This window comes from Mobula hypostoma, chromosome 1, assembly GCF_963921235.1.
Source record: "Mobula hypostoma chromosome 1, sMobHyp1.1, whole genome shotgun sequence".
Classification (NCBI taxonomy): domain Eukaryota; kingdom Metazoa; phylum Chordata; class Chondrichthyes; order Myliobatiformes; family Myliobatidae; genus Mobula; species Mobula hypostoma.
In genome coordinates, this window is record NC_086097.1 from 250,862,213 (window position 1) to 250,878,006 (window position 15,794).

Consider the following 15,794-nt stretch of genomic DNA (forward strand, 5'->3'; position numbering starts at 1 on the left):
CCAGGTCATTTATAAAAATCACAAAGAGTAGGAGTCCCAGTACTACCTTCTGTCTTCTGTGGGCAAGCCAGTTCTGGATCCACAAAGCAATGTCCCCTTGGATCCCATGCCTCCTTACTTTCTCAATAAGCCTTGCATGGGATAACTTATCAAATGCCTTGCTAAAATTCATATAAACTACATCTACGACTCTACCTTCAGCAATGTGTTTAGTCAATGTATTGTCAGCTCACTTGGCTGAGTGCTACTGGTACCATGTAACCCAGTACTACCTGTCGCATGGTCGGGTGGTCGGCGACTAAACCGGCTCCCCCACCAGGCTTGCCTGGTGAGGAGGGTGGCTAGACACCCTGCAGGATGAAAAACAAGACCTGGCAAAGGGCGGATGAACCCTCTCGTAGGGTCAATGGCCATCTAGCAAACACGTGCTGCGGAGCACGGAAAGGGCATCCCTTGCATCGAAGCTTGGTCTGGCCATTCACTGCAACAGAACTTCCCCCAGCTGTCTTGGACCCCACCATGCCACTGGATCTGGGAGGGGATGTCGAGAGGGTGGGTCTGGACGTGTGCAACCCCCTACCCACCTAAAATCCACTCATGCACACACTGTTCCTTTCTGAGGAGTGGGGTAGTTATCCCACTAACTGACTGAAAGGAACCATCACCGTCCTATGGGATGGTTAGCCAGAGAGTAGTCACATCCTCAAAAAATTCAGTCAGGCTCATAAGGCACGACCTGCCTTTAACAAAGCCATGCCGACTATTCCTGATCTTATTATGCCTTTCCAAATGTTCATAAATCCTGCCTCCCAGGATCTTTTCCATCAGCTTAACAACTACTGAAGTAAGGCTCACTGGTCTATAATTTCCTGGGCTATCCCTACTCCCTTTCTTGAATAAGGGAACAACATCCACAACCCTCCAATCCTCCAGAACCTCTCCTGTCCCCATTGATGATGCAAAGATCATCGCCAGAGGCTCAGCAATCTCCTCCCCTGCCTCCCACAGTAGCCTGAGGTACATCTCGTCTGGTCCTGGTGACTTATCCAACTTGATGCTTTCCAAAAGCTCCAGTACATCCTCTTTCTTAATATCTACATGTTCAAGCTTTTCAGTCCACTTCAAGTCATCCCTACAATCGCCAAAATCCTTTTCCATAGTGAATACTGAAGCTAAGTATTCATTAAGTACCTCCTCTATCTCCTCTGGTCCCATACACACTTTTCCACTGTCACACTTGATTGGTCCTATTCTTTCACGTCTTATCCTCTTGCTCTTCACATACTTGTAGAATGCTTTTGGGTTTTTCTTAATCCTGCTCGCCAAGGCCTTCTCATGGCCCCTTCTGGCTCTCCTATTTTCATTCTTAGCTAGCCTTATGATCTTCTAGATCTCTATCATTACCTAGTTTTTTTAACCTTTCATAAGCTTTTCTTTTCTTCTTGAATAAATTTACAACAGCCTTTGTACACCACAGTTCCTGTGTGCTACCATCCTTTCCCTGTCTCATTGGAACGTACCTATGCAGAACTCCACGCAAATATCCCCTGAACATTTGCCACATTTCTTCCATACATTTCCATACATAGGAAGCAGGGAGTAAATAAGGTGCTTGAGGAGTATAAGAAGTGCAAGAAAATACTTAAGAAAGAAATCAGGAGGGCTAAAAGAAGACACGAGGTTGCCTTGGCAGTCAAAGTGAAGGATAATCCAAAGAGCTTTTACAGGTATATTAAGAGCAAAAGGATTGTAAGGGATAAAATTGGTCCTCTTGAAGATCAGAGTGGTCGGCTATGTGCGGAACCAAAGGAAATGGGGGAGATCTTAAATAGGTTTTTTGCGTCTGTATTTACTAAGGAAACTGGCATGAAGTCTAAGGAATTAAGGGAAACAAGTAGTGAGATCATGGAAACTGTACAGATCGAAAAGGAGGGGGTCCTTGCTGTCTTGAGGAAAAGTAAAGCAGATAAATCCCCGGGACCTGACAGGGTGTTCCCTCGGACCTTGAGGGAGACTAGTGCTGAAATTGCGGGGGCCCTGGCAGAAATATTTAAAATGTCGCTGTCTACAGGTGAGGTGCCGGAGGATTGGAGAGTGGCTCATGTTGTTCCGTTGTTTAAAAAAGGATCAAAAAGTAATCCGGGAAATTGTAGGCCAGTAAGTTTAACGTCGGTAGTGGGTAAGTTATTGGAGAGAGTACTAAGAGACAGAATCTACAAGCATTTGGATAGACAGGGGCTTATTAGGGAGAGTTAACATGGCTTTGTGCGTGGTAGGTCATGTTTGACCAATCTATTGGAGTTTTTCGAGGAGGTTACCAGGAAAGTGGATGAAGGGAAGGCAGTGGATATTGTCTACATGGACTTCAGTAAGGCCTTTGACAAGGTCCCGCATGGGAGGTTAGTTAGGAAAATTCAGTCGCTAGGTATGCATGGAGAGGTGGTAAATTGGATTAGACATTGGCTCGATGGAAAAAGCCAAAGAGTGGTAGTAGAGAATTGCTTCTCCGAGTGGAGGCCTGTGACTAGTGGTGTGCCACAGGGATCAGTGCTGGGTCCGTTGTTATTTGTCATCTCTATCAATGATCTGGATGATAATGTGGTAAATTGGATCAGCAAATTTGCTGATGATACAAAGATTGGAGGTGTAGTAGACAGTGAGGAAGGTTTTCAGAGCCTGCAGAGGGATTTGGACCAGCTGGAAAAATGGGCTGAAAAATGGCAGATGGAGTGATATTGCATGTTGGAAGGACAAACCAAGGTAGAACATACAGGGTTAATGGTAAGGCACTGAGGAGTGCAGTGGAACAGAGGGATCTGGGAATACAGATACAAAATTCCCTAAAAATGGTGTCACAGATAGATAGGGTCGTAAAGAGAGCTTTTGGTACATTGGCCTTTATTAATCAAAGTATTGAGTTTAAGAGCTGGAATGTTATGATGAGGTTGTATAAGGCCGAATCTGGAGTATTGTGTTCAGTTTTGGTCACCAAATTACAGGAAGGATATAAATAAGGTTGAAAGAGTGCAGAGAAGGTTTACAAGGATGTTGCCGGGACTTGAGAAACTCAGTTACAGAGAAAGATTGAATAAGTTAGGACTTTATTCCCTGGATCGTAGAAGAATGAGGGGAGATTTGATAGAGGTATATAAAATTATGATGGGTATAAATAGAGTGAATGCAAGCAGGCTTTTTCCACTGAGGCAAGGGGAGAAAAAAACCAGAGGACATGGGTTAAGGGTGAGGGGGGAAAAGTTTAAAGGGAACATTAGGGGGGGCTTCTTCACACAGAGAGTGGTGGGAGTATGGAATGAGCTGCCAGACGAGGTGGTAAATGCGGGTTCTTTTTTAACATTTAAAAATAAATTGAACAGATACATGGATGGGAGGTGTATGGAGGGATATGGTCCGTGTGCAGGTCAGTGAGACTAGGCCGAAAATGGTTCTGCACAGCCAAGAAGGGCCAAAAGGCCTGTTTCTGTGCTGTAGTTTTCTATGGTTCAATGGTTCTGTTTCCCTGAGAACATCTTTTTCCAATTTATGCTTTCTAAGTTCCTGCCTGATAGCCTCATATTTTCCTTTACGCCAATTAAACATTTCCCTAACTTGTTTGTTCCTATCCCTCCCCAATGCTATGGTAAAGGAGATAGAATTGTGATCACTATCTCCAAAATGCTCTCCCACTGAGAGACCTGACACCTGACCAGGTTCATTTCTCAATATCAGATCAAGTACAGCCTCTCCTCTTGTAGGCTTATCTACATATTGTATCAAGAAACATTCCTGAACACACCTAACAAACTCCACCCCATCTAAACCTCTCACTCTAGGAAAATGCCAATCGATATTTGGGAAGTTAAAATCTCCCACCACAACAACTCTGTTATTATTACTCCTTTCCAGAATCTGTCTCCCTATCTGCTCCTCTATGTCCCTGTTACTATTGGGTGGTCTATAAAAAACACCCAGTAGAGTTATTGACCCCTGCCTATTCCTAACTTCCACCCGCAGAGACTCTGTAGATAATCCCTCCATGACTTCCTCCTTTTCTACAGCCATGACACTATCTCTGATCAGCAATGCCATGCCCCCACCTCTTTTGCCTCCCTCCCTGTCCTTTCTGAAACATCTAAAGCCTGGCACTCGAAGTAACCATTCCTGCCCCTGAGCCGTCCAAGTCTCTGTAATGGCCACAACATCATAGCTCCAAGTACTGATCCACGCGCTAAGCTCATCCACTTTATTCATGATACTCCTCGCATTAAAACAGACACATCTCAAACCGTCAGTCTGAGTGTTTCCCTTCTCTATCACCTGCCTATCCTCCCTTTCGCACTGTCTTCAAGCTATCTCTATTTGTGAGCCAACCTCCCTTTCCTCTGTCACTTCAGTTTTGTTCCCACCCCCCAGCAATTCTAGTTTAAACTCTCCCCAATAGCCTTTGCAAACCTCCCCGCCAGGAAATTGGTCCCCCTCAGATTCATGTGCAACCTGTCCTTTTTGTACAGGTCACACCTGTCCCAGAAGAGGTCCCAATGATCCAGAAATCTGAATCCCTGCCCCCTGCTCCAATCTCTCAGCCACGCATTTATCCTCCACCTCATTCTATTCCTATACTCACTGTCACATGGCACAGGCTGTAATCCTGAAATTACTACCTTTGAGGTCCTGCTTCTCAACTCCTTTCCTAACTCCCTGTAGTCTGTATTCAGGACCTCCTCCCTTTTCCTACCTATGTCATTGGTACCAAGACGTACCACGACCTCTGGCTGTTCACCTTCCCACTTCAGGATAGCATGGACGCAATCAGAAACATCCTGGACCCTGGCACCTGGGAGGCAAACTACCATCCACGTTTCTTTCCTGCGTCCACAGAATCGCCCATCTGACCCCCTAACTATAGAGTCCCCTATCACTGCTGCCATCTCATCCTTTCCCTACCCTTCTGAGCCTCAGGGCCAGACTCTATTCCATCATCTAAATCATTGATGAACAGCATAAAAAGAAGCAGTCCCAACACCAACCCCTGTGGAACACCACTAGTCACTGGCAACCAACCAGAAAAGGATCCTTTTATTCCTACTCGCTGCCTCCTACCAATCAGCCAATGCCCCAACCATACCAGTAACTTTCCTGTAATGCCATGGGCTCATAACTTGGTAAGCAGCCTCATGTATGGCACCATGTCGAAAGCCTTCTGAAAGTTCAAATATAGAACATCCACTGCATCCCCTTTATCCATCCTATGTGTTATGTTCTCAAAGAATACCAACAGGTTGGTCAGGCAAGATTTTCCCTTAAGAAAACCATGCTGACTTTGCCCTATCTTGTCCTGTGTCACCAAGTACTCCATAACCTCATCCTTTGCAATTGACTCCAACACCTTCCCAACCACTGAGGTAATGCTAACTTGTCTATAATTTCCTTTCTGCTGCCTTCCTCCTTTCTTAAAGAGTGGACTGACATTTGCAATTTTCCAGTCTTCTGGCACCATGCCAGAGTCCAATGATTTTTGAAAGATCATTTCTAATGCCACCACAATCTCTAACGGTACCTCTTTCGGAACCCTAGGGTGCAGTTCATCTGGTCCAGGTGACTTATGTACCTTTAGGTCTTTCAGCTTTTTGAGCACCTTCTCCCTTGTAGTAGTAACTGCACCCACTTCTCTTCCCTCACACTCTACAATATCTGACACACTGCTATTATCTTCCACAGTGAAGACTGATGCAAAATACTGATTTAGTTCATCTGCCATCTCCTTGTCCCGTTATTAATTCTCCTGTCTCATCTTCTCGCGGTCCTCTATCCACTCTCATCTCTCTTTTATTCTTTACCACTTGAAGAAGTTCTTCTATCCATTTTGATATTGTTTGCTAGCTTGCTTTCAATTTTCATTTTTTCCCTCCAAATGATTTGTTTAGTTGCTGTCTGTGGGGTTTTAAAAGCATTCCAATCCTGTCTTCCCAATTTTTTGCTTTGTTGTCTGCCCTCTCTTTTGCTTTTACATTAGCTTTGACTTCCCTTGTCAGCCAAGGTTGTACTATTTTGCCATTTGACTGTTCCTTTGTTTTTGGAGTACATCTATCCCGCACCTTCCTCGTTTTCCCCAGAAACTCACACTATTGCATAATACGCTTACTTGGAACTTTTTTTAACTGCATATAGCAATGTAGTGTTGCCACAAAACAACAAATTTCAGGATATATTGTAGCGATATTAAACTCGATTCTGATTCTAATTCTGTTGCTCGACCTGCAGAGGTTCTCCAGCAGATTGTTTGTTGCTCCAGATTCCAGCATCTGCAGTCTTTTCAGCAACACGTCAAAATGCTGGAAGAACTCAGCAGGTCAGGAAGCATGTAGGGAAATGAATAAACCGTCAAGAACCTCCATTAGGAACCTCTGCAGTTTATGATCTGCGGCCTCTTACGTCTCCATGATCCCGAGGAGGCTTGACAGGGTAGATACAGCGAGGATGCTTCTCTTTTTAGGATTCTGTCACCAGTGGGTGAGCCATAGACTTAAGGTTGTCATAGTCTGGGAGGCTATGCTGTAGGTAATGGAATAATCTCCACACCACCAGGTCAGAAACAGCTACTTCAACCATTTAGTTCTTCAAGCAAGCTGCACAACCCTAATCACTACAGTTCAGCAACACTGTGACCACTCTGATCATTTTGAGAAAAAGTGGACTTTGTACTTTTTTGTTCTTTTTGTGGTCTTTACTTGTAAAAAAATGTGCATAATGTATGTTTTTCTTGTGAATGCTGCATATCTGACGTTCTCTGCCTGTGATGCTGCTGCAAGAATTTTGTCATTGCACCTATGCATACATACGTGGTATATTCCTCATGGTAACACGTAGTCAATTTTTAATGTATTGCTGCCACAAACAACTAATTTCATGACCTGCAGTCAGAGGCCACTTTATTAGGTACACCTGCTCGTTAATGCAAATATCTAATCGGCCAATCATGTAACAGCAACCCAGTGCATAAAAGCATGCAGACATGGTCCAGCGGTTCAGTTGTTGTTCAGACCAAACATCAGAATGGAGAAGAAATGTGGTCTAAGTGACTTTGACCACAACATGATTGTTGGTGCCAGATGGGGTGGTTTCAGTATCTCAGAAACTGCTGATCTCCTGGGGTTTTCATGAACAACAGTATCTAGAGTGTACAAAAAGAAATCTAGTGATTAGCTGTGTGAAGACGCCTTGTTAATGGGAGAGGTTAGAGGAGAATGACCAGACTGGCTCAAGCTGGTAGGAAGATGGCAGTAACTCAAATAACCACACAGTGGTGTGTAGGTGTGTAGAAGAGCGTCTCTGGATGCACAACGTGTCAAAACTAGGAGTGGATGTGCTACAGCTGCAGAATACCATGGGTATACACTCATTGGCCACTATTATTTATTTATTTTATTGAGACACAGCACAGAACAGGCCCTTCGGCCCTTCAAACTGCACCGCCCAGCAACCCTTGATTTAATCCCAGCCTAATCACGGGGTAATTTACAATGACCAATTAACCTACCAACCGGTACGTCTTTGGAACGTGGGAGGAAACCAGAGCACTCGGAGGAAACCCACACAGTCACAAGGAGAACGTACAAATTCCTTACAGACAGCGGTGGAAATTGAACCTGGGTGGCTGGTACTGTAAACCACTACGCTGCCGTGCTGCCCCAAGGTACAGGAGGTACTTAGTAAAGTGACCACTGAGTGTATGTCAGTGACTCTGATTCTGGCATATCCTTGGATTATAAACTAAAACTACTTCAATCCTACTGGAACATACACAAGGAATATCTGTTTATGCTGATATACCCGTCATGGAAATGCAGATGGCTCTTCAGGTAGCAGGATGAACATTCAACAGGGTATTTTACACTGAGAAAGCTGTTTAACGTCTGTTTAAAAAGGGATTCTGCAAACTGCAAATCAGTTGCATGAAGTCATGAAAACAATGTGACCACCAGGCTTGACGGGGAAACTGCTCAATCTCTACACTCTGACCGTGTTCCGATGCCAAATATTTCACTTAGTTGTTGTACAGTCATTCAAAACAGATGCCACAAGGGAAAGCTGCCACAGGCTATCAGAGTGTACAGAAACCCTTACATAATCTCACCATGTACAGTACTGTGCACGTCTATATCACTAGGAAGCCCAAGACTTTTGCACTGAATTGTAGTAATTTTATGAACTGCACTGCACTACTGCTGCCGTGAACAATAAAAAAATTTCATGATGTATGTGAGTGATGATAAATCTGATTCTGATCTGGAACTCTATTGCAGACTGAGAGTGGAAAGGGGGCAGGGAGAGGGGAATCGTGCTTGGGAAAGGGGGAAAGGTGTGGGGAGGGAGCGAGAAGCACCAGAGAGACGTTCTGTAATAAGACCGTAAAAGCCATAAGATATAGATGCAGAATTAGACCATTTGGCCCATCGAGTCTGCTCCCCCAGTTCACCATGGCTGATTCATATTTCCTCTCAGCACCAGTCTCCTGTTTTCTCCCAGTATCCCTTCATGCCCTGACGAATCAAGAATCAACCTTTGTCTTTAAAAAACTTGGCTTCCCCCAGCTGCCTGTAGAAATGAATTCCACAGATTCACCACTCTCTGGTTAAAGAAATTCCTCCTCATCTAGACACTAGAATACTACAGCACAGTACAGGCCCTTCGGCCCTCGATGTTGTGCCGACCCATATATTCCTTTAAAAACAGTACTAAACCCGCACTACCCTGTAACCCTTTATTTTTCTTTCATCCATGTGCCTGTCCAAGAAGCTCTTAAATACCCCTAATGTTTTAGCCTCCACCACCATCCCTGGTAAGACATTCCAAGCACCCACACCCCTCTGTGTAAAAAACTTACCCCTGATGTCTCCCCTAAACTTCCCTCCCTTAACTTTGTACATATGCCCTCTGGTGTTTGCTATTCATGGCCTGGGAAACAGGTACTGACTATCCACCTTATCTAATAATCTTGTAGACCTCTATCAAGTCCCCTCTCATCCTTCTACACTCCAAGGAGAAAAGTCCCAGCTCTGCCAGCCTTGCATAAGACTTGTTTTCCAATCCAGGCAACATCCTGGTAAATCTCCTCTGCACCCTCTCCATAGCTTCCACGTCCTTCCTAAAATGAGGTGAGCAGAACTGAACACAATACTGTAAGTGTGGTCTCACCAGAGATTTGTAGAGTTGCAACATGACCTCTCTACTCTTGAACTCAATCCCCCTATTAATGAAGCCTAGCATCCCACAGGCCTTCTTAACTATCCCATCAAACTGTGCAGCGACCTTGAGAGATGTATGGATTTGAACCCCAAGGTCCCTCTGTTCATCCACACCCTTAAGTAACCAACCATTAACCCTGTACTCAGCCTTCTGGTTTGTCCTTCCAAAATGCATCACCTCACACTTATCCAGATTGAACTCCATCTGCCACTTTTCTGCCCAACTCTGCATCCTGTCTGTATCCTCTTGTAACCTTCGACAACCTACAGCTCCATCCACAACTCTTCCAATCTTCATGTCATCCGCAAACTTACTCACCCATCCTTCCGCCTCTTCATCCAGGTCATTTATAAAAATCACAAAGAGCAGAGGTCCCAGGACAGATCCTTGCAGCACTCCACTAGTCACCGACCTCCAGGCAGAATACTTTCCTTCCACTACTACCCTCTGCTTTCTTCCTGTAAGCCAATTTTTTGTCCAAACAGCCAAGGTTCCACTGATCCCATGCCTCATGACTTTCTGGGTGAGTCTCTCGTGGGGAACCTTGTCAAATGCCTTGCTAAAATCCATGTAGACCACATCGACTGCCCTACCCTCATCAATTTCTTTTGTTACCTTTTCAAAAAACTCAATTAGGCTCGTGAAGCACGACCTTCCCTTCACAAAGCCATGTTGACTATCCTTGAGTAGACTGTAGTTCTCCAAATGCTCGTAGATCCTATCCTTAAGAATTCTTTCCAATAGTTTGCAGACACCGACATAAGACTCACCGGTCTATAGTTCCCAGGATTCTCCCTATTACCTTTTTTAAACAAGGGAACTATATTTGCCATTCTCCAATCCTCCAAAACCTTCCCTGCATCCAAGGAGGATTCAAAGATCATAGCTACTGCTCCAGTGATCTCTTCTCTCACTTCCCACAGCAAACTGGCGTATATCACGTCCGGCCCTGGGGACTTATCAATCTTGATGTTTTTAAGAAGATCCAACACTTCTTCTTCCTTAATCTCCACATTGTCCAGCACACAGGCCTGTTCTATTTCAACCTCACCCTGATCAACGTCCTTTTCACTTTTGAATACTGAAGTAAAGTATTCATTTAGGACCTCCCCACCTGTTCTAAAAGGATGCCCCTCTATTCTGAGGCTGTGTCCTCTGGACATAGATTCCCACAAAATAGGAAACATCCTCTTCACATCCATTCTGTCAAGGCCTTTCACCATTCAATAGGTTTCAATGAGGTCACCCCTCATTCTTCTGAATTCCAGTGAGTACAGACCCAGAGCCATCAAATGCTCTTCATATGACAGGCTATTCAATCCTGGAATCATTTTCGTGAACCTCTTTTGAACCCTCTCCAATGTCAGCACATCCTTTCTAAGGGGCCCAAACCTGCTCACAATACTCCAAGTGAAGCCCCATCAGTGCTTTATTAATCCAATTGTTTGGAATCAAAATGACCTTGTCTTGTGTCTCAGGGCTGGATGAGTCTGCACCCACACCACCTCTGTCCCCGGCATTCCTTCTCTGACCCCTGTCCCACACCCCACCCATGGCACACCACCCTCACCATCCCCAAAGTCCTTTGCTCCTGTGCTCCCACCAAATTTACAAACTCACTCTTGGCTCAATGATGACAAATACAGTACTGTGCAAAAGTTTTCGGAACCCTAGTTATATTAATGTGTTAACACTAATCCTAACCTTACTATTAAACCCGCTGATAAGGGGTGTGCTGTTGTAGTCTGGCGTACTGACCTCTACCTTGCCGAGGCACAGAGACAACTCACGGATACCTCCTCTTATTTACCTCTTGATCATGACTCCACTAAGGAGCACCAGGCCATTGTCTCCCACACCATCACCAACTTCATCAGCTCAGGGGATCTCCCATCCACTGCTACCAATCTTATAGTTCCCACACCCCGCACTTCCCGTTTCTACCTCCTACTCAAGATCCACAAACCTGCCTGTCCAGGTAGACCCATTGTCTCAGCTTGCTCCTGCCCAACCAAACTCGTTTCTGCATACCTCGACACTGTTTTATCCCCCCTGGTTCAATCCCTTCCCACCTATGTTCATGACACTTCACACGCTCTGAATTTTTTCAATGATTTTAAGTTCCCTGGTCCCCACCACTTTATTTTCACCATGGATGTCCAGTCCCTATAGATCTCCATCCCCCACCAGGAAGGTCTCAAAGCTCTCCACTTCTTTTTGGATTCCAGACCTAACCAGTTCCTCTCTACCACCACTCTCCTCTGTCTAGCAAAATTAATCCTTACTCTTAATAATTTCTCCTTTGGCTCCTCTCACTTCCTCCAAACTAAAGGTGTAGCCATGGGCACCCGTATGGGTCCCAGCTATGCCTGCCTTTTTGTTGGCTTTGTGGAACAGTTCATGTTCCAGGCCTATACTGGTATCTGTCCCCCACTTTTCCTTCGCTATATCGATGACAGCATTGGCGCTGCTTCCTGCATGCATGCTGAGCTCGTTGACTTCATTAACTTTGCCTCCAACTTTCACCCTGCCCTCAAGTTTACCTGGTCCATTTCCAACACCTCCCTCCCCTTTCTTGATCTTTCTCTCTCTATCTCTGGAGACAGCTTATCTACTGATGTCTACTATAAGGCTACTGACTCTCACAGCTATCTGGACTATTCCTCTTCTCACCCTGTCTCTTGCAAAAATGCCATCCCCTTCTCGCAATTCCTCCGTCTCCGCCGCATCTGCTCTCAGGATGAGGCTTTTCATTCCAGGACGAAAGAGATGTCTTCCTTTTTTAAAGAAAGGAGCTTCCCTTCCTCCACTATCAACTCTGCTCTCAAACGCATCTCCCCCATTTCATGCATATCTGCTCTCACTCCATCCTCCCGTCACCCCACTAGGAATAGGGTTCCCCTTGTCCCCACCAACCACCCCCCACCCAGCCTCCGGGTCCAACATATTATTCTCCGTAACTTTTGCCACTTCCAACAGGATCCCAACACCAAGCACATCTTTCCCTCCCCCCCCGCTTTCCGCAGGGATCGCTCCCTACGTGACTCCCTTGTCCATTCGTACCCCCCATCCCTCCCCACTGATCTCCCTCCCAGCATTTAGCCTTGTAAGCGGAACAAGTGCTACACGTGCCCTTACACTTCCTCCCTTACCACCATTCAGGGCCCCAGACAGTCCTTCCAGGTGAGGCGACACTTCACCTGTGAGTCGGCTGGGGTGATATACTACGTCCGGTGCTCCCGATGTGGCCTTCTATGTATATTGGCAAGACCCGATGCAGGCTGGGAGACCATTTCGCTGAACACCTACGCTCTGTCTACCAGAGAAAGCAGGATCTCCCGGTGGCCGCACATTTTAATTCCACGTCCCATTCCCATTCTGATATGTCTATCCACGGCCTCCTCTACTGTAAAGATGAAGCCACACTCAGGTTGGAGGAACAACACCTTATATTCCGTCTGGGTAGCCTCCAACCAGATGGCATGAACATTGACTTCTCTAACTTCCGTTAATGCCCCTCCTCCCCTTCGTACCCCATCCCTTATTTATTTAATAAATAAATAAATAAATAAATAGCCAGAGTCTCGAGATTTTCAGACGGACTCTGTCTGCAGCGGTCGGGTGCTTCCAGTGGTGCTGCATCGGCAAGTTGGTGGCGCTTGGAGGTTCGTGGCAGGGAGAGTTCCTCCCTTCTGCCGCCTGCGTGGGATGATGAGTCTATCGGGACTTTGAGACTTTTTTTTACCGTGCCCATGGTCTGCTCTTTATCAAATTATGGTATTGCTTTGCACTGTTGTAACTATATGTTATAATTATGTAGTTTTGTCAGTTTTAGTCTTGGGTTTGTCCTGTGTTTTCTTGTGACATCATTCTGGAGGAACGTTGTATCATTTTTTAATGCATGCATTTCTAAATTACAATAAACGAGGACTGAGTGTCCTCATAATCTAATAATAATATATTTTTTATTTTTTCCCCTTTTTTTCTCTCTCTGTCCCTCTCACTATAACTCCTTGCCTGATCTCCATCCTCTGGGTTCCACTCCCCCTTTCTTTCTCCCGAGGCTTCCATCCCATGATCCTCTCCCTTCTCCAGCCTTGTATCCCTTTTGCCAATCACCTGTCCAGCTCTTGGCTCCATCCCTCCCCCTCCTGTCTTCTCCTATCATTTTCAATAGCCCCCTCCCCCTCCCACTTTCAAATCTCTTACTATCTCTTCTTTCAGTTAGTCCTGACGAAGGGTCTCGGCCTGAAACGTCAACTGTATCTCTTCCTAGAGATGCTGCTTGGCCTGCTGCGTTCACCAGCATTTTTTGTGTGTGTTGTTAATGTGCCTAAGAAATTGGGAGGAAATTGGGATCCAATGTCAACACTAATCTCTAGATATTGTCACTACTTTGCAGGGAAAATGTATTCAAATCATTGTCAGAATATGACAAAAATAATATGATTAATTTCTGAGCTCGTGCGTTAATTCTGTGCAGACGAAATGGTCAACCTACTGGACAAACCTCTATATAATCCGGTTCAAATTGATAATTTGTCATTTCTAACACCTGTGATCTTAGAAATGTTTTGAACTGATCTTGTTAAGGGATGATTTTGATACACGAACAGAAAGGAAGTTTTTTCCTGCATTGATCCGGACTGATGAACACCATCACAGCAAATCTACTCTCGCCATTGACAGCTTCCAACTTCAACATTCAATGCTCAAAGCTCAAATTTATTATGTATACTTCGATCAACAACACCAAACCTGAGAACAACAGATAGGCCAGGGATAATCCAAAAAAATATTCATACAGGATCTATCACCAAGCTTCTAAACAAAGTCAGTAGAATTTGAAATGAAATTCTAGTGCAGGCATGAGTACTTGTTTCCATCGGCTCCTCAGCTGAACACAGTCTGTGGTTTTGTCGTGTTTCGAAACAGGAAGGTTATATTTTCTTTTGCGCTTTCAAGATAAGGATCTGGAATGTGTTGGACTTTTCCAGAGTAGTGTTTCCAGTACATTAGTTCGGACATGGAAGGGTTCTCTTGGGAATCAACCATTCCTGAGCTCCGGCTCAGTTGACAAGAACGAGGAGTCTGGTACTTCTCTGCCGTGTTTGCTACTAGGGGAAAAAAAACACATTAGTTGAAATAAAGCTGTTAGAACAGCACTCTGAAAATGTTTTCACAGAATAAATCTGATGGTTACAAAGAGTACAATTCCACCTTTGGCACATTGTTTCTGCTGGGGCCACCTTAAAAGATGTGCTGGCATTGGAGAGGGTTCAGAGAAGGTTCACGAGAATGATTCTGGGAACGAAAGGGTTAACATATGAGGACATTTGATGGCTCTGGGCCTGTACTCACTGGAATTAAGAAAAATGGAGGGGGGGATCTCATTGAAACCTATCAAATATTGAAAGTCCTGGACAGAGTGGATGTGGAGAAGATGTTTCCTATCGTGGGGGAGTCTAGGATCAGAGGGCACAGTCTCAGAATAGAGGAACATCCAGTTAGAACAGAGATGAGGAGGAATTTCTTGAGCCAGAGGGTGGTGAATCTGTGGAATTTTTGCCACAAACAGCTGTGGAGGCCAAGTCATTGGGCATATTTAAAGCAGAAGTTGATAGGTTTTTGATGAGTCAGGTCACAAGAGATTGCGGGGAGAAAGCAGAAGAATGGGGTTGAGAGGGATAATAAATCAGCCATGATGGAACACGAAGCAGACTCAATGGGCTGAATGGCCTAAATGTGCTCCTATGTCTTATGGTCTTAAGAACTAATCAGTCCGGCAACATAAGTAAACTGAATAATCCTCAGAAAAATTTGGTTTTGAGAGGCACAAAAGCCTAGAAGTGTAATAGTTCTGGCTTGCAACACACTGTACATCCAATCAGTGGCCATGCTATTAACAATACCTGCTTGTTAATGCAAATATCTAATCAGCCAATCATGTGGCAGCAACTCAATGCATAAAAGCATATAGACATGGTCAAGAGGTTCAGTTGTTGTTCAGACCAAACATCAGAATGGGGAAGAAATGTGATCTAAGTGACTTTGACGGTGGAATGATTATTGGTGTCAGGTGGGGTGGTTTCAGTATCTCAGAAACAGCTGATCTCCAGAGATTTTCATGCACAACAGTCTCTAGAGTTTTCAGAGAATGGTGAGAAGAACAAAAAACATCCCGTGAGCACAAACGCTTTGTTAATGAGAAAGATCAGAGGAGAATGGCCAGACTGATTCAAGCTGACAGTAACTCAGATAACCACATGTTACAACAGCGGTGTACAGAAGAGCATCTCTGAATGCATAACACGTTGAATCTTAAAGTGGATGGGCTTCAGCAGCAGAAAACCAGGAACATACGTGTAGTGTCCACTTTATTAGGTACAGGAAGAATGAATAAAGTGGCCACTTAGAATACACTACTGTGCAAAATTGTTAGGCACCATAGATTTTTTTAAATGTTTTCAGACGGTATGGGCCTCCACAGAGCCCATACGATTAGGAGTTTGTACGTTCTCCCTGTGACCATGTGGGTTTCCTCTGGGTGC

At 44.8% G+C, this 15,794-nt stretch overlaps 1 protein-coding gene across 3 annotated transcripts in view; it reads right to left on the reverse strand.

Moving 5' to 3' along the window:
• Positions 1-13,986: 13,986 nt before the first annotated feature.
• The window catches only part of rad54b (RAD54 homolog B), a 217,756-nt gene continuing 215,948 nt past the window's right edge, over positions 13,987-15,794 (reverse strand). For 2 of the 3 annotated variants that reach the window (XM_063042472.1, XM_063042462.1), the window contains exon 14: positions 13,987-14,360. In XM_063042472.1, coding sequence (XP_062898542.1) covers positions 14,137-14,360 — 224 coding nt within the window. In that variant the 3' untranslated portion in view covers positions 13,987-14,136. The remainder of the gene's footprint in view (positions 14,361-15,794) is intronic. The other variant, XM_063042466.1, reaches the window with a different exon arrangement.